This window comes from Mesoplodon mirus (genome assembly GCF_964341445.2).
Source record: "Mesoplodon mirus genome assembly, chromosome: 3".
In the NCBI taxonomy this organism is placed as follows: domain Eukaryota; kingdom Metazoa; phylum Chordata; class Mammalia; order Artiodactyla; family Ziphiidae; genus Mesoplodon; species Mesoplodon mirus.
This window is the reverse complement of record NC_138978.1, coordinates 121,246,684-121,266,605: the sequence shown is the minus strand read 5'-3', so window position 1 is coordinate 121,266,605 and position 19,922 is coordinate 121,246,684. Positions and strand designations below refer to the sequence as shown.

The 19,922-nt window shown below is 43.9% G+C and overlaps 1 protein-coding gene across 1 annotated transcript in view; it reads left to right on the top strand.

Annotated features, from left to right (window-relative positions):
* FCRL5 (Fc receptor like 5) overlaps nucleotides 1-3,788 on the top strand; it is a gene marked incomplete at its 5' end in the record, with an annotated part of 85,836 nt that extends 82,048 nt beyond the window's left edge. The window contains 3 exons of the mRNA XM_082613444.1: nucleotides 170-238; nucleotides 2,469-2,500; nucleotides 2,579-3,788. Coding sequence (XP_082469570.1) covers nucleotides 170-238; nucleotides 2,469-2,500; nucleotides 2,579-2,668 — 191 coding nt within the window. The 3' untranslated portion in view covers nucleotides 2,669-3,788. The remainder of the gene's footprint in view (nucleotides 1-169; nucleotides 239-2,468; nucleotides 2,501-2,578) is intronic.
* Between the last annotated feature and the right edge of the window lie 16,134 nt (nucleotides 3,789-19,922).

The window sequence follows — 19,922 nt, the reverse complement described above, 5'->3', positions numbered from 1 at the left end:
CCCTAGGGTTGGTCCAGGAAGTGGTGGGACAAGAAATGAGGAAGGGATGGTACAGAGGCCCGGAGGGCTCTGCCCCCTCCAGAGAACAAACTCTATCTGGGGGAGGAGGAAGTAGCAAGACAAGGGGCAAGAACCTTTGAGTCCTCTCAAACTTCAAATTCTCTCCAAGTAAATCCTAACAGAGGAGACGTGGTGTACTCGGAAGTCCGGAGCGTGAAGGGGGAGAACAAACAGGCAGGTAAGACCCAACAACCCTTGATTTTGGCGGTCTATTGCTATGTGTGGTTCAGTCTCCACCCCTTCAATGGGTCTGGGCTAACCAGACACAGAACTGCCCCTCAGGCTGGGTCACTGGGCTTCTTACTTTGTGCCCACCTACACTGCTGTGATTAACCCAAGCTCACCATGCAGAGCTGCTTTCTCCATTCTCCACAAATGGCCTCAGCATCACTTGAGTAACAAAGTCATCACCCTGGGCAGTCAGCCCCTCAGAGCTTCAGTGTCCCATCTGTGAAATGAGACAGGACTGTCTATCATTCCCTACCTACCTGTACCTGTTTTCTACTGATGCTGTGGCAAATGACCAGGAGGGCTTAAACAATACAAGTTTATTATCTTACTGTGCTGTAGGTCAGAAGTCTAACACAGGTCGCACTGGGCTAAAATCAGTGTCGGCAGAGGTCCTTTCTGCAAGCTCCAGGGGAGAATATATTCCCTTGCCTTTTCCAGCTTCTAAAGGACACTCTTTTCCTTTCTGGGGCTCATGGTCCCATCCCTCCATCTTCAAAGCCAGCAAGTGGCACCTCTTTAAACATTTATTCCATAGTCAGTGCTCCCTTTGACCACAACTAGAAAAGTTCTCAGATTTTAAAGTTCTCCTTAAAATTCCACCTGGCTGCCATGGCTCATGGGCCCAGCCACTCCGCGGCATGTGGGATCTTCCCGGACCAGGGCACGAACCCGTGTCCCCTGCATCGGCAGGCGGACTCTCAACCACTGCGCCACCAGGGAAGCCCGGTCCTTAATCTTAATCACATCTGCAAAATCCCTTTCTCCATCTTAGGTCACATATTCACAGGTTCCAGGTATCAGGACATGGACATCTTTGTGGGAAACATTATTCTGCCTATCACACTCTCTCATATGGTTATTGTGAGGATCAAATGGGGAAGTAGATGTGGAGATGCTATTACGGCAGCAGAGTTTAAGCAGCTTTTATGATGAGTATATGCAGGTTGTCTGTCTGTGTCATTAGTCCTCACTCATGGTAGATGGTCAGCCGTGAAGAATCCCAGCCTGGTTTCCTCCTTCTCAGAGCAGGAAAGGGAAAGCCTTTGGGGCTATTCTAACTTTGTTCTGTAAAAAGTGCCATGTGATTTTTAGCCATTCTGCTTCCTTCTCTGGTTTTTTGATTCTTCTTGTACAAAATCAAATGAACTCTATTTTGTTCCATTCTTGGTTCAGTGGCCCACCTCTAAAACGTATGAACTCATTCACACTTACAATCCCCTTTGATGTGTGTTGCTGTTAGCCCATTTCACACATGAGAAAACAGAGGCAGAGAGACTTAACTGACCAGCCTGAAGTCACAGAGCTAACAAATCACAGAAGAATCTCTCTCTAGAGTCCAAGCCTTAGGCCAAGCTCTGCTTCTCAGGGCAGTTCCAGGGAGCCTTGAGGCTCATTCCAAGCCAAAAAGAGAAAGCCTTGCTTTATGAATGCCATATTTCATTCCAGCTTTAAGACAATATAATAATAATAACAACTTCTATTATCATATCAACATGTATTGAGCAGTTCATACGTGCCTGGTACAGTTCTGAGTACTGTAAATAAATACATTAAATATATATATATATATATATATATATATATATATATATATATATATATATATATACCATAAACATATACACACACATATATTTAAAGTTTGTTTGTTTATAGCCCTCAGAAGTGTACCTGCACATTGGAACTGCTCAGCACATAACAGATGTTAGAAATCAAACACACACACACATAACCCTATAGGTAGGTATTATTATTCCCAACATACAGATGAGACACCCGAGGCAGGAGATATTGAGTGACTTGCCCAAGGCCACAGAGGTGGCACGGCTGACCTGGGGCTCAGTCTGGGGTGGTCTGGATCAGAAGTCTGCTCTAAACCACTGTACTGCCTCTGCTCCAGGCCAGGCTGCTTCTCCATAATATACACTATGAATCTATGATCAAAGCATGAACAAGATCAAAAGTAGATTTCTTTCTTTTGAGAGTCCCTGGGGGAGCTCAGCATGAGGAACAAAGAGTGGAGTGATGCTGAGGAGAGAGTTGGTCGATGTTGTGAGGTTGAGGTTCTTAGGAAAGGTTCAGTACAGCCACCTGGAGATGGCTGTGGCTGGGCTGATGGCACAGATGCAAGGAGAGAGTTCTGAGTTCACAGATGAATGCTTCCCTTTTTTCCACAGCAGCCTCTGACGCAGAGCTTCTCAAGAACACGGTGAGTCCCGTGACCTGTGTACTCTCCCACCTAGGGCCTGCTGGCCTCTGGCCCTCACCTATGTGCTCCTTCCTCCAGGACTCCTGTGTCATCTACTCCCAGGTGAAGGGGGCTTACACCACAGCCCCTAAGCCCCAGCTCTTGGCTGCATCCACTCCTCACAGATGAGTCCACGCAGCTCCCGACTGCTGTCTCAGCCTCTGCACCCACAGCCACCCTTGGGGGGAGAAGGGACATCAAAGTGAGAAGATTTAAACCTTGGGTCCTAGACCCAAGGCCACACCCAGCAACACGTGCATCAAGTGCCCACACCCTAGTGTGAACAGAACACAGGGCCCTGCAGGACTCCCGCCTATTTCCAGAGTGACAGCCCTGGCCCAGTGGTCTTTTTCTTAGTGACATGTGCTCCCAACCCAGGGCCCATGATGTTGCCTGGCTTCCTTAATGAGCTTCAGCTTTGGTCACTATTCCGAGTCCTATTCCCATACACATCCCCACCATTCCTCCATGAGGACTGCCCCTAAAATCTGCCACGGATAACCTGCTTTCAGTTGGTGCTTTTCTCAGTTGCAGTCAGTCTGATAAGGCTCCAGTGGGCTCTGCCAAATGGGACAGCACACACCCCTGGAGACATGGACACTGGGCTCGTCATGGACCTCCCCATGATGGGACTGCATTCCACACTCCCCGTCTGTCTGAAATTCTAAGCTCAGAATCTGACACCAGGATAACTCCTCTCCTGTCCATGTGCCAATATCTACCTGGCCAAATAAGTGGATGTCACACCCTAGGTCCTAGATCCTTCCCATCCTGCCAGAAGTAACCCAGGACAGTCAAGGCCAGGAGGACCAGAGATGCAGATAGAATACATACTGAAATATAGGAGGTGCTCTATTACTATTTGATTGATTGAATGAAAGAATGAATGAATAAATGAGGAAGATATTATGGGTCATTATGGTGTATTCCTACCCTCAAACTGGCATCTGATCCAGTGTGCTCCCTAGGAAATCCAAGAAGTACTCTTTTCTCTCCCCTGGGTAGGAAATAAACTAACAGAAGGAGTTTGAGCGAGGAAAGCTATGTTCAGAAAGCAGGAAGCCTTCTCAAACTTTAAAGTGCTTATGTAGGGAGGGTGGGAGGGAGACACAAGAGGGAGGGGATATGGGGATATATGTACACATATAGCTGATTCACTTTGTCATACAGCAGAACCTAACACAATATTGTAAAGCAATTATACTCCAATAAAGATGTTAAAGAAATAATAAAATAAAATAAAGTGCTTATGGGCCACCTGGAGATCTTGTTAAAATGCAGATTCTTATTCATTGACTCTGGGTGGAGGCTAAGATCCTGCATCTATAATAAGCTCCCACGTGTTGTTGATGCTACTGATCCTAGGAGCATACTGAGTACTCAGGCCCATGAAGAAGTAGCGTGGGCTCTGGCTGCCCACTGCCCAACTCCATGGGGGCCACTCACGTAGATCACATGCTCCCTGCACCATCCTTCCACTAGAACACCATCAGATCCTGCTGCTAAGAGAACTTCTCAGCAACATGCTGGGTTTCATTAGCCTCCCTGGGTCAGTGAAAAGTAGCTGCCATCATCTTCATTTCCCCACCTCAGGCCTCACACTTTCCCATAGAGGAAATGCATACACTGTGAATAAATATACCTCTTAGCCTTCTCCATTCAAAGTTGATCTATCTTGCCTCTGAGCCATGGGATGTTTTGATCCATTTTTATGATGTCCATCACACCTCCTCTTGATCTCCACCCTGTGGTGGATTGTACAGGGTGAATCGTTTCCAAGCCACATTGCCTGGATTAATAAAGTCCTTGACGGGGCATTCATGGCCCTTCTCCACGTAGTACCACCTACTTCCCTCTCCAGGTTTTTCCGTGGTCATTGTCCTCCACACGCTACACTCAATCACCAGGTGATCTTCCCCATTTTCTAACATAGCCACTCTGCACTTCCTCCTCTTAGCCTTTTCCATCAATTGCATATGCTAGAATCCTGCTTATTCATTGAGCCCCAAGTCAAATGTCAGCCCCTACTGGAAATGATCTGTCTTTGGACTCCCATAGCACTTGTATACAGTGAGACATGGAATCACTAGTGGTTGATGTTTGGAGGGAACTTAGAGTTTATCTAAGCCACTTCTTTAATTTTGTGGTTGTAAATTGAGAACGAGAGAGGAAGAGCAACTAGCTGAAAATGAAATAACGAGTTAGTGGCAAAGCACATACTAAATGAAACCCAGGACTCCTGGTACCCAGGACAGTGCTCTTTCCTTTACACGGCTCCTCTGCTACAGAGACGTGTGCATTTTTGTGTTTCCCCAACAAGACTGAGAGTTCCTTAAAAGCAAAGCCCAAGCAGCCAGCATGGTACCTGGCATTCAATTGGTGCTCAATGAATTGTTGTCAAATTGGATGTCCATTAAATCCCCCTGATGAATAAACATCACCTCTACAAATTTGTCTATATCATTACCTGCTCTCTCTTAACCCAGAGAAGTACAATACATGACCTTCAATCTTAGAGTTTTAAATAATCCCAATAAAATCATTGCTACAAGGTCCACCTGTCAGTTTGAGATGAATGCTGTGTATTGTTCAAAACAAGAAAAAGATACTTGCATGAACTGCAGGTATCTAAAATACCACATAAAGCCCAATCAGTTGTCCCCACAAAACTTGCTCTCCTTACTGTGTTCTCTTTCTTCCTTCCTTCTCCCTGTCCCCCTTCTTCTCCTTCTTCTTCTTTTCTCTCTCTCTCTCTCTCTCTCTCTCTCTCTCTCTCTCTCTCTCTCTCTCCCTCCCTCCCTCTCTTTTCCTTCTTCTTCTTCTTTTTCTACTTGAAGATAGCACTCTATGCACTCACCCAAGACAGAAGATGCATAGCCATCTGTGACTCTCTGCATTGAATTGGTCACCCAAGCCAATCCAGTCAACTTTCTTTTCTTTCTTTCTTTCTTCCTTTCTTTCAGCTGCACCACACAGCATGCAGGATCCTAGTTCCCTGACCACCAGGGATCAAACACGGGACCCCTGCAGTGGAAGCTTGTAGTCCTAACCACTGGACCACCAGGGAATTCCCTGTCAACTTTATTTTTGAAATATTTCTCAAATCACATCCTCCTTTTAGCTCCCACTGCCACTTCCTTAGTACAGGCCTTCCGTTACCTACCAGCAGCATTACATAATAGCCTCGAAACTGGTTTCCCAACTTCCAGATTCTCTCTTTGCATAACCATCCCCAATAGATTTGCCAGTTCGACCTCCCAACAGAGCTGATAATATGACCTTTCTAAAAACCAGCTCTATTTATTCCTCTGCTTGAAATCCTTCAATTATCCAGATTTCAGGCTCTATCATTGGACACAAGGGTCTTCATGATTTAGTTCCAACTTACATTTTCAGCTCCATCTCCCAATATCCCCTTTAACAGACAAGAACACACACCATGTGCTCCTGTCACACAAATTTCTTTTCATTTCCTACACACACCACCTTCTTTCAAGCAGCCATGGCTTTTTTCCTAGTAACTTTCCCCTTTTTGTTCTCTCAAACTCACTCATCCTTCAACACTTGGTTCAAATATCAATACTCAGTGAGGTCTCATTTCTCTCTACAGGTTTCTATAACCTTTGGCATCTATGTTTCTTGTAGTCCTTACAAAAGTGTGTGCGTGTGTGTGTGTGTGCGCGCACGTGTGTGTGTGTGCATGCACCCACGTGCTTCTCTCCCTGGACTACTTAAAGCCTCTCTAGGGTTGAGTGTTATGGTTAGTTCTATTTTATAACCCTCCCCTCATCCTCGCATCATGCCCAACATACAACACGGGGCCTGGTGAATCACAGATGCTCAATACATAGTGAATAAATGAATGCGCAACAGTGTTGAATGGACTTTTCCTGTTTCCCTCAGAAAAACACTTAAGCCCCAAAGCTGAGCTCAACAGTCGATAGTAACTCACATGTGCTGAAGAGGAGCTTCTGGACACATCCCACAGGATTGACTCAGAAGTGGCCACACGACCCTTGGGTACTTCCCTGTTTCCTCACACCTCCTCTATCAGCTGAGATCAGAGTTCATTGAAAGGGGTGATGGAGGAGATGGGTGGTCTGGTGAGGGGCACTGGGTGTTTTACTTTCCCTCCCAACTCCAGCCAGGAGAAGGCAGGACTCCTAGATAATGGCTTAAAGAAGGGAAGACAGCCCCTCATCTCACCATTCAAGGGGAACTGTTGAACCTCAGGTAGAGAGCAGAGCCCAGTAAGAGAACTTTTAATAAATCTTAACACAAGTGCCCTGGGGTTTGGGGATGTTAGAGAGCACATATTCCCCACTCCTCTCGTGGGAAGGGAGTTCCATTAGCACCACACTTCTGGCCTCTAGTGGTCCAGCCCCTCTGTCTTCTGTTCTCATAGCCAAGAGCAGTCCAGAGGAGCATGTGTTCCCCTCTGTCCTAAGTTTTAAAAGACCTGCCTCTATAGAGGGATACTTACAGTTTCACAACCCCAACCTCAAGGTCTAGCATAGGAGGCTTCAAACCATGAGAAACAAAAATAGAGAATTCAGGGGAGCAAAATGCATGGCAAGAGATGGAGGCTTCTGCTCGAAACAGGGCAGACGGCTCTATGCTTTGGTGGTGCTTACCAGGCAGAGATCATATGGTTTTTTTACTGTGTTTTTTATGACAGTGTATTGGAGTTGACTTTTGGCTGCTGAACTTGAGATAGGAGCTTTAAGTCTTAGGCTGTGGTGTTTTGTGGCAGGTCATTAGAACTTAGATGAGGTTTTGACCAAAGGCTGTAGGGCTGGGGATACACACTGACCATTAAGCAATGGTGAGCAAGTGCACTGGACTCTTCTGGGTGCAGTGGCCCTGGACACGACTTACACTATTCCCATGGTTGTGAATTCAGGCAGCTGCTTCTGCCAGTCAAGGGTTCCAGTTCCTTATGGCACTTGGGGGCATGATTTGACAACACCTCCGTCACACACATTCCATGAACCTTCCACCTCCACTCTGGGGCTCCCCTGTTGGGCTGAAGTGCAAATGTGCAGGGAAGTTAACTTTGGGATATTTAAGGCAATGGATAAATGTTGCTCCTTTTCTCCTCTCCACAGCCCCCTCCCTAAATGCACCATTCAGAGATGTAAAAGCTTTATTTATATGACCTCTCCAAGGACTCCTTGAGTGACCAAGCAATCAACCTATTGCAAAACTGTGGCCAAGTTGGGTCTACACATTCTTAAATGTGTTCTTTCCCAGCCTCCCTCCTATTCCCTCTCCCTTCTACTTCCTTGGGATTATACTCACCCACAGTGTGTTAGCACATGAGCTTCTCCTTCAGGCTATCTTCTAGGTGAGAGTCAAGGGCCCCAGCAAAGCCAGCAACCTTGAAAAAGGGACCACTGTCCTTCAACAGATTGGCTTTCTTGAACAGCTGTGGCTGTGACCAAGCTTCAGCCATAAAACAGAAACTTTTCATTCTAGGCCTTTGATATATTGGGAGCCAGGGCAATATTTTCTGCTTTCAATGCAAGGCAGCTGACTTCCATGTGTGTCACAGAGCTTTTCAAGCTGTTAGGTGTTAGGGCCTTGCCAAAGTAGGAAGGGCTGGGTCTGCTGACCCAACCTCAGCTGAGCCTTTTAACAAGGACACCAGAGATATGAGCCTGAGCTGTAGCCCCATGCTGCCTTATAGAGCAAGAAGAGAGACATTTGTCTCCACTACAGAACTGCAACTAACACAAAGACAGACAAGGGGAACGCATTCCCTAGGAGGGGGGTTTTTAGGCCTAACTGCAAATTGAGAGATGACAACAGCGAGAGCAGCTCAGGACTAAAGGAAAAGATCTGCTCACCATCTGTGATGGAGGCCACATTACCCGTTGAAGTTCATACCCAATGCTGCTCTGAGAAGGTGGTAGCACCAGGCTCAAAAAAGGAAGTTTTAAAATTCTTCAGTGGAAAAGAAAGGTACCACTTAGGTGAATTCTACCCCTTTCCCAGTATGGTGAATTCATAGTAGCAAAATAAAACTTAAGATTTCTTCCACTTTAGTTAAAATTACAGACTCTAGACTTTATAACAATTTCATTATGGTGAAAAGATCTTTTCCATTTACCCTCTGTGATTCAGATGCCAGTTTCTTTGGTAATGCTAAATGCTGGTCTCCGGGGACATAATTTTGTTAGGATAAATGTTTTAAGACCTTGAGATTGGCTTCTTTTCTAAAGTCAGTAAGTCTAGGGCCCGTGCTATGATACTCTGACATGTCCTATTAACTCTCTGGATTCTTTTAAATAGTGTCTTAGTGTGCTCAGGCTGCTATAACAAAAATACCATAGACAGAGTGGCTTAAAAACAACAGAAATTTACTTCTTACAGTTCTGGAAGCTGAGACGTCCACAATCAAGGTGCCAGCAGATTTAGTGTCAGGTGAGGGCCTGCTTCCTGGTTCTTAGACATGTCCCCACATGGCAGAAGAGGCAAAGGAGCTCCCTTGGGTCTCTTTTATAAGGGCAAAACCCCCTATGAGGGGTTGTGTGTTGGATTTGACATAGATGAAGATGCATTGGAAATATTTAATAGGAATGCCGAAGAGTTTGAATTAACAAATGTTGACATGGTTCAGTGTGATGTGTGCTCATTATCTAACAGAATGTCTAAGTCATTTGATACAGTAATTATGAATCCTCCCTTTGGGACCAAAAATAATAAAGGGATAGATATGGCCTTTCTGAAGACTGCTTTGGAAATGGCAAGAACAGCAGTATATTCTTTACACAAATCCTCAACTAGAGAACATATTCAAAAGAAAGCTGCAGAATGGAAAATCAAGATAGATATTATTGCAGAGCTATGATATGGTCTGCGAGCATCATACAAGTTTCATAAAAGAAAATCAGTGGACATTGAAGTGGACCTAATTCAGTTTTCTTTTTAAAAGCCTCCAAAGACAAAAGCGGCTTAAAATCTAATTAAAATGAATAAAAAATATGTCTACTAAGAACAAAACAAAAAAGCTGTGGCCTCAGCCGTCTTCTGCTCTCATGGTCCTCTGCCCTCATGACTTAATCACCTCTCAAAGACCCTCACCTCCTAATACCATCACATTGGGGATTAGGTTTCAACATATGAATTTGGAGGGGAGACAAACATTCAGTATATAGCAAATAGTAAGGTACATCATCTATGAGTTTGCCTTGGGATAATTTGAGCATGAAAAATAATATTAATAGTAATAAATGATAACACATTAAAAGAATTTATGAGACAATTATTCTCAAAAGAAAAAAAGAGCAGCCAAAATCTCTTATTTACAGAAGAAGACAACAAATAATAAATGTAGAAGGAATGTTGACATTAGGAAATCACCACTTTGCAATCCCATGGTAACAATTGATTCAGGCAAGGATCGCCCATGGATGTTAAAATTACTGGGTAAGAGGTTGCTAGGCAACAAGAGATCCACAGGGTCTCAGTGCATCACCACCCACAGTACAAAAGGGGAAATGTACCTTTACAATGGAGAGATCTGGCAGCGCCAGTCTTCAGTAAGTGATCAAATGTGGCCTCACTGGTAGTGGGGGACACTGACCCTCGGTGATCTCTAATGTGGTGCAGTGGGAAGTCCAGTGTCACCTTCAGAGTGCTCTTATCAAAGAAGCTAACCCAGAACCTACGTGAGGAGACAAATTCAGAATGTGGGCCATTCTGAGAGAGATTCCCCAAAACTGACAATGTCACAAAAGATGAAAACAAAAGGGCAGTGAGACAAAGGGAGACTGAAAAGACACACCTAATAGGAACCTTGATTGGATTCTTGATCAAAAAAAAAAAAAGCCATGGGAGAAATTAGGGAAAATTTAATATGGACTATATATTATTGATAATATTGAATCAAAAACCTGATATTACTATATAAATATTTTTGAAAACATTCAAAATACTTTCAGATGATTCAGTAAATATTTTTTAAATTCTGTGTGTGTGTATGTATGTGTGTGTGTGTGTGTGTGAGAGAGAGAGAGAGAGAGAGAGAGAGAAGGAGAACAAATTTGGCAAAAAATTGGTGAATGCAAGGAAGAGCATGGCAGTGTTCATTGTACTATTCTCTCTTCCAGCTTTTCTGAGATTTGAAAACTTTTAAAATAAAGCATCAGGTAGGGGAGAAGCACCTCAGACACTTGGCATTGAATTGATAGGTGACCTGAGATGCTGATAGAACTTCACCCAGCCCTGTGAGCTACCCTCTCCACTACATGTGTCATGAGAATCCTGCTTGGCTCAGGCACTGAGACACGCTGGCCAAGGATAGAGCCACACAGGACATTGAGGATGATGACTGGGGTTTTTAACTTAAAATATTTTACTTTAATTTCCTTGAGAATTTAAATTCTGAGCTGTCATTCTTCCCTGGGGATTTCCTAATGGAATGGAGTTTGTTTTCAACATCAGAGTATCTTTGTGTTGGCATGTTATGATTGGAGAAGTAAATGATGTCATCAGACCTCAATACAGATGAAATAACTAGGGGCGGGTAATAGAACAGAGAAGAAACTCTCAGCTTCAAGTACACTGTGAGCTGGAGTGGACTCTAGTTAGTTCACTGTTCTGACCCATTTCAGAGCTCTCTACAAAACCTGAGCTGCTCAGCTCTGCTCCCAGAAGACTGCACAGAGGAGGAATATTTGGTTTGGGGATGCAGCTTCACATAGATGGGATCAGTAGATATTCTTTCTGCTGCCCACAGCTGTGATCGACCACAGGCTTAATAAGCACAGTGAGCTGCACAAAAATCTAGGGAACATTAGAATTTTCCCTAAACACTGCTTATTCTTCCCCAGTTAGTGGATAATGGCCATTTGTTCACATCTTCACTGGTGAATCTATTCTATCCAAGTTATAGACATGGGGATTTGTTCCCTTTCTCCTTCCTCTTTACTCAGGACCAGTGTAAGCCTGCTATCTAGATAAGTGTGTCTTCTCTAAAGACTGAAACTTTCCCTCAGGTGGGTTGTCTCAAGTTCCAGCTTGGAGAGGGGTAGTTAGCCAGCCCATTTGGTTCTCACACCTCAGCTTTATTAATAATTACATTAGGATTCTCCAGATAAACAGAACCAAGAGATGACCTATCTATCTATCTATCTATAAGAAAGATTGATTTATTATAAGGAATTGGCTCATGTGATTATGGAGGCTGACAAGTCCCTAGATTTGCATTTGGAAAACTGGGGACCCAGAAGAGCTGATGGTGTAATTCCAGTCCAAAGGCCAGCAGGTTAGAGACCTAGGAAGAGCCAAGATTTCAATTTGAGTCCAAGAAAGGAAGAAAACCGATGTCCTTGCTTGAAGCTAGTCAAGCAGGAGAAATTGTCTCTCACCTGGAAGAGGGTCAGCCTTTTTTTTTTTTTGATCAGGCCTTCAACTGATTGGATGAGGCCCACCTACATTAAGGAAGACAATCTGCTTTACTCAGTCTGTCAATTCAAATGTTAATCTCATCCAAAAACACCCCCACAGATATACCCAGACTAATGTTTGTACAAATGTCTGGGCACCCTATGGCCCAATCAAGTTGATGTATAAAATTTATCATCACAATCATAAAGGTGGTCAACTGGCTCCAATATATCTTTTTGTTTGTTTCTCAATTGGTTCAGAACTATGACAGGGAAGAGTGGTGTTATTTGGGGGGTGTCCTCAAAGAGGAGAGGTACCTGTCTGGCCTCCCTCATTTTGGTAGTTAAAAGAATGTCAAACATTTCAAGGGCACACCTGTTTTCTCTCTCTGTTTTGTCTTTTGTTCCTCCTCAAGGTCCATCTTTCTCTTTGACATCTGGCTAGCCTGCACAAAATCTCCAGACTTAACTCTTTCTATGTCAACTAGCCAACCTTGTTGTCTTTCCCCTCTTCCAATGTCCTCTGATCAATACAGCCCACTCATCAGAGACCTAGCTCATAAGAAAAACTACTATTTATTGAAGAAGTAATAAATATAAGGCAGCATGCTAGGCATTATGCTAGATATGGAAGCAACCTAGATGTCCATCAACAGATGAATGGATAAAGAAGATGTGGTATACATATACAATGGAATACTAGTCAGCCATAAAAAAGAATGAAATAATGCTATTTTGCAGCAACATGGATGGACCTAGAGATTATCATACTAAGTGAAGAAAGTCAGACAAAGACAAATATCATGTGATATCACTTACATGTGGAATCTAAAAAAGTGATACAAATGAACTTATTTACAAAATAGAAACAGATGCACAGACATAGAAAAGAAACTTATGGTTACCAAAGGGGAAAGAGGGAGAGGGATAAATTAGGAGTTTGGGATTAACATATACATGTAACTATATATAACATAGATAACCAAGAAGGACTTATTGTATATCACAGGAAACTATACTCAATACTTTGTAATAAACTATAAGGGAAAACAATCTGAAAAAGAATATATATGTATAGCTGAATATATATATTATATAATGTACATATAACTGAATCACTTTGCTTTTCACCTGAAACTAACACAACTTTATAAATCAAATATACTTCAATTTAAATTTTTTTAAATAAATAGATAAATAAATTTTAGCCATAACAAGAAAAGAGCACACATTAGTAAGTTGGAGCTAGCGTCAAAGTCCATGCTCTTAGCCTCTTCACCCAATGTCCTTGCAGGGTTTCATGGGTCACTAGTCCTGTTTGGAGAGAGACATTCGTGAAGAAGCAGAGAGCAGATGAGAGCTGAAGTCAGAGGCCTGGCTCCTGTATGGCCCTACTGCTCACTATCTAGCCTCTCCAAGTTCTGCTTACCTCACCTGTAAAACAGGAAAATAACATCAGCTGCTTGCCTGGAGTACTTTTTGAAAGAGATAATGTTTGTATAAACCCTGTGCAGGTGTTCTCAGAGCAGGCGGCAAGGTACTTGCATTCACTGCAAAGTTTGCATTGCTGTCTGCCTTTATTGGTCCCTACTCCATCATTACAGTGAAGCAGCTGCTGAACTGCCATAAACATACTCCAGAAGAAAATAGTGGAAAATAACTTGTTAACCTTTTTAATGTGAAAGGAACGGGATAATTAGGTGAGAGGTAGGAGAATATATATATTAGCATTTCAGGGAATGACCTATGTAATTTGGGTTTTATCTGGTCATTTAGCAGAGAAATAAAAGCAAAGGGGTGATTTTGCTAGACATAGTCTCCCAGGCCTCTTATTGACAAAAGATCATGTTGTTTGCTCACAAGAGGGCTTTGAATAAATTCTAATTCCTTGGGCCAGAGCTCAGCATATCCTGTAGCTCTAGGTTTTCTGGTACCAGGTTGCTGAGATCATCCAGATCTCTCCTGTGCTTATTCCACACCTCTGAACTCACATGTCCACCTGCGTCTCCAAGTGGAGAACCACAGTGCAAACCTGATGGATAACTGTGGTTCAGAGCTGGCCATGTGGCCATGTCAGTGAGAAGGGGCAGAAATTAGAAGAAGAGATGAAAGAGTAAGGTTGAGAGGAAGGTGTCCCTCACTTACCCTCCTTCCATTAGTCCAGGCTGCTCTCTCTCAGTCAAGGACACTACATTGCCTTGGCGAAAATAGAATATGTTCTGTGGGGGAGGGGAAAGAGGTTCTGTGACCATAACCATGGAGTAATAGGGGTATAGGAAGGGTCAGGGAATGGCTCAGAGGGACCCAGCAGGACCAGGGATTCTAGGGCTGTGACTCAGGCTTTGAGGGATGGGAGAGACCAGGGGGAGGTCAGTCATCTAATTATCAAATCTTATTATTAGAGGAGAACTTGAAGGTCATCCACTATTAATGCTTTTCTCATGCTTGGATCCCTCTGCACTATCCTTCCTAAGCCATCATCCAGCCTATGCTGGAATACCTCCAGGGAACTCAGCACCTCATATGGTCTGAAATTACAGAAGGTTGGAGCTGGAAAGAAGCCTTGAGACCAGCAGGTCCAGTGAATGCTGGGGTGGGAAACCCTCAGGCTGCCTGATAGCCTTGCACTCTGGAAGTCACCACCCTGTAACTCTTAACTTTAAGGAGACTCTGCTCCCTGGACTTATTAACCAAATTGCCTCCTCCTGGTGTCACCTTCAAATAGCTGGGCCAGCAGAGTATGCCAGTGTGGGAGAACCCCAACTCTCCTCACTGCCATTCATTCATTCATTCATTCACCAAATTTTACTTTGTGCCTGCAACTGAATCAGGCACCACACTAGGCACTTGGAATATATCAATGAATACAACAGATCAAGACTCTGCCTTCAAGGAGCTGACAATCTAGCAGAGGAAAAGATACTAAACAATAAACATGAAAAATAAGTAACGTGTGTAGTCATTTAGAGGGTGGTATGTGCCATGGAGAAAGAAGAAGAAGTAGAGCAAAATAAGGAGAATCAGGAGTGGCCAGGGCAGGCTGCAGTTTTAAGTAGGGTGACCATGGAAGTCCTCATTGGGAAGGTGACGTCGGAGCAAAGACATGATAGGTTCATCGAACAGACAATGGGTCTCTGAGGGAGGAGAGTCCTGGGAAGAGGGCATAGGCTGAAAGGCAGGATCATACCTGACAAGTCTGAGGATAGATGGCAGGGAACAATGGTGGAGGCAGAGAGACCAGTTAGGAGGCTGTGCATGGTCCAGGTGAGAGATGATCATGGTTCCCACAAGCGCGGAGACGGTGGTGGTGGTCAGAAGGGGTAGGATACTGGGGACATTTTGGACATAGAGTACACAGGATTTCCTGATGGCTTAGATGTGGAATACAAGAAAAAGAAAAGAAATCAATGTGACTCTGAAATGGTTGACCTGAGCAACTAGAAGGATGGCAACTCCATCCTGAGCTGGAGAATGGTGGGAGTGAAACAAGTTTGGGAGAGAAGATGAGGGGTTTAGTTTTGAACAAGTTGCGTTTGAGATGTGTATTGGACATGCAAGTGGGGATGTCAAGTAGACAGTCAGGGATGGAAGTCTGGGCTTAGAAGAGAGGTCTGGAGACACGCACCTGGGAGTCATTGGCATAAAAGACAGCACAATATCATCAAGGGAGTGCCCAGTGGCAGAGGGTCCTTCAGGTCCTTCATGACCACTTCAGAAACATGCTTTGGCTGCCATGTTTCAGGATGGTTGAATGGTCAATGAGCACACTAATATACTCCTCTCCCTCTCCAAATCCACCAAATATTAATTTTTATCATTTACTGGTGACTGACCTAACAGTTCCACATGTATTACCTTAGCCCATCCCAAAATAACCAGTGAGGGAGCTGTATTATGCCCATTTTATAGAGGAGGACACCGAGACCCTGCACACACAGTTGTTCAAGACCACAGAATGATAAACGATGAAGCCAGGTTTCAAACTCAGGAGGCCAACTTTTTTTTTTTTTTTTTTGCGGTACGCGGGCCTCTCACTGTTGTGACCTCTCCCGTTGTGGAGCACAGGCTCCGGACACGCAGGCTCAACGGCCATGGCTCATGGGCCCAGCCGCTCCGCGGCATGTGGGATCTTCCCGGACCGGGGCACGAACCCATGTCCCCTTCATCGGCAGGCAGACTCTCAACCACTGCGCCACCAAGGAAACCCCAGGAGGGCAACTCTTAACTGCTATGTTATATGGAAGTATGTTCTCTAGTGAATCTGTACGTTAGCAATAACAATAAATCCAAAAGAGAAAATGACCCACATCCAAGAAAACGTGGGACTCAGGTGTGAGGTGAAAAAATCCTAAGCTGACAACAGCATAGCAGCCCTAGAAAGTAACCCAAAGGGTTACTGGTCCAAAGACAAAGGGCTCTGTGAAGATTGTGTTCAGAAAGCAAGCCACTTCAACTATGCAAATTATATGAATAAGAGCTCAAAATAAATATCCTAAGCAGGTCGTAGTTAATTCTAAACAATAAGATGAAGATATGTGATTCTCCAATAACAACAAGTAAAATGACAATTAGAAACCTTGGGAAAAACCCAGTCTAAGAAAGTCATGGTTCAAATTTGGTGCAAACTAAACTGTGGGATAATTTTGAGTAAACAACAGAGTGGAAGGAAATAGGACTTCATTCAAAGAACATTCTCCTTTGAGTGGCCAAGGTTTAATTACATGTTACTTTCTTTCCTCTTCTGTGGGCCTAATCACAACACTTGGTTCTGAAGTGAATAGTGTTTACATAATCATAATGCCGTAAATATCATTTAAGGGGTTTCAGTTTTCAGAATCAACCCAAAGCATAGAACACTTTATTATGGTTACTTTAACATTTAACTGCTATAAAAAACATGCTCAATATAAAAATGATAGTATGGCTGACAGAAATCTGGAGGAGGAGAGCAGAGGGACATCTACATGCACTGATTTTCTTGTTTTGCGTAGTGGAAAATCAGTAGATTTTGTCTAAAGATGATACATCAAGAAATAGAGATTTAAGTACACTCTTAAATCGTGTATCTAACCACTGGAAAACCTAGTAACATTACAGATCCAAACGAGGAAGTAGAGGGGGCAGGAAGAAAGGAAGCCTATATAATGCCCTAAATTCTTTACCTTTCCTGCAAGGTAGTTAATAGATACTACCTAAAGTTGGTAAATCAAGAATTTACATATATTGCCATGTTATTTACATTTGCGTGCTAATAACCAGATGACTCAGAAATTGTTCATTGCAGTAGTAAATGTGGAGCAATAAGGAAGAGAAACTTTAGTTTTTTTTTGTTTTTTTTTGTTTTTTTGGGGTTTTTTTTTTTGCGGTACGCGGGCCTCTCACTGCTGTGGCCTCTCCTGTTGTGGAGCACAGGCTCCGGGCGCACAGGCTCAGCGGCCATGGCTCACGGGCCCAGCCGCTCCGTGGCACGTGGGATCTTCCCAGACAGGGGCACGAACCCGTGTCCCCTGCATTGGCAGGCAGGCTCTCAACCACTGTGCCACCAGGGAAGCCCCGAAATTTTAGTTTTTTTAATTGAATGCCTTTATCTATTGTTTGAGTTTTAAACACGAGCATGTATTCTTTACACATGAATATGTCTATTTAGTATGGAGGTTATTACGGCACACTGAAAATTCAAAGTAAAGCCATAGTTCTAACTAGTGACCACTAGTTATCACTGGTTTCCTGGCTGGTGCCAGGCCTGGGAGCAGAGTCCCCAGTAACAACCTGGGGGAGCTGCCTCCTGTCTCCTTGGGGCCTGGATAGGGAAGGAGGGCAGAGGGAGGCAGGAGCTGGAGGCCAGTGGCTTTGCCAGCAGTAGGAGCTGGCATTCTGTGCACAGCCAGTGGTGCCTCAGACATGGGCAGCCTCAGGTTGGAGAGTGGAGAGCACACAACTCCCCTGTGTGATGAGGGTCCTTTCTGGGCCAACGAATTCAGCGCTGCTGATAGGGGAACAGGGATGCAGAGGGACAAGCAGATCTCCTGATTGTTTGCTCTCAGCTCCCACCTAAATACAACCCATGGTCTTTCTTTCCATCTTTAGCCTCTACGCACATTCTGCTCACACACCCAGCCACTCCCTAACACACACACACACACACACACACACCTATCAGTGGCAAATAAGAGCTTTACCATCAAAAGGTTGGCACAGACTGCTCTTCACGCAGCTTAGGTCGTAGCCTGCTGGTGCCCGTGAAGGAAGATAGACCGCGGGACATCAATACTCAGACTCGCCACCAGGAGGAGCTTTACTAACATTTAGATGAGTTTGTGCGGAAATGTTTTTAGATAAGTTATTTAAGTCACAAAAAATAATTAGGGTAAAAACAAAAAGTGATTTGGAAATGTTCACAGGTTGATACAAACAATTCAGCAGTAAAGTTATCAAACTTTTAAAGTGCATGGTATTCAAGGACTTATTTTTAATGCTGAAAAGATAATTGTGGTGTCAAGGGAACAATTTCACTGTTCTTTTCCAACAACGACAAAAAAAATTTTACGTAATTTCTGAATTTTTAAAAATTAAAACCTAAACCCAATGTAGTGATTTGGTAATTACTGTCTTCCACCTTGCAAACAAACTCTGCGCCATCTCCAGCTCCCACTAAGGGTGAAAAAATACACCTGACTTTTGGCCATGACCCCCACCCGGTCTCCCCTTTCTTATGTTGGCAGCTACCCCAGGGCTTGCAGCCCATGAGGTTTTCACAAAAACTCTCAGCAGCTATTAAGCCTCAGGTTACACCTGTAGGGGTTATTGAACTTTATACCTTGCCTACTTTTGTGTCCCTAGCCTATATCCTCTGAATAAAGACCAGTAAAATCCCAAAAACAAAGAGGCCCAGGAATAGCCAGGCACAAGGGAGCTGGGTCCAAAGTCAGGGTCAAGGGAAGAGAAAAGCTCATTTAAAGTGGCTGGTGAACACTTCAAAGGGAAAGAAAAAAAGTTAGGCCCTGGGCCCTGTGGGAGGGAAGGGATTGGGCCCAGAGTGGTCTGGGATTCCTACAGGAGAGCCAGTGGGACCACCAGACACTCTTTAGACTCTCAATCCACAGAGGGACTAGGAGCCACATTCATGAGGTCACTGGCCTCAAAACGGAAGGAATCTTCAGTTTCCGTCCTTCCTCTAAGGCCCTTGAAAGCCACTAACCCTGTGTGGTGCATACAAATTGCACAGGCCACCACACAGGGGCGTGGAAGTGTAACAGGCGCAGGGCTCAGGTGACCAAAAGTAAGGCATGTGGCAGCTGTGTGGCCAGTGGTTGAGGCAGGCGGTCAGGTCTCCAGAGGCAGCTTCATCGTCCACAGTGTTTTCTAGAAGAGCCAGTGATGCTAAGCAGGTGGTCAAGCATCGGAGTAAGATGTTCCACAACAGGAAGTACTAAATGAAAGATACAAAGCTTGAGAAAAATTCACATCAAGAAAATACATTAAAAATCCAAAGGATCATTTCAAAACTGGGCTCTGGGTTCCTGAAACCCTGACAGATGCGGACAGCACACTTCTCAGAAGTTCCCACCAGTTTATAGAAATACAATCCCACCTTAAGAAACAGGAAACATCTTGAGTAAACAACCTGACCCTGCACCTAAAGCAATTAGAGAAAGAAGAACAAAAAACCCCCAAAGTTAGCAGAAGGAAAGAAATCATAAAGATCAGATCAGAAATAAATGAAAAAGAAATGAAGGAAACGACAGCAAAGATCAATAAAAGTAAAAGCTGGTTCTTTGAGAAGATAAACAAAATTGACAAACCATTAGCCAGACTCATCAAGAAAAAAAGGGAGAAGACTCAAATCAATAGAATTAGAAATGAAAAAGGAGAAGTAACAACTGACACTGCAGAAATACAAAAGATCATGAGAGATTACTACAAGCAACTCTATGTCAATAAAATGGACAACCTGGAAGAAATGGACAAATTCTTAGAAGTGCACAACCTGC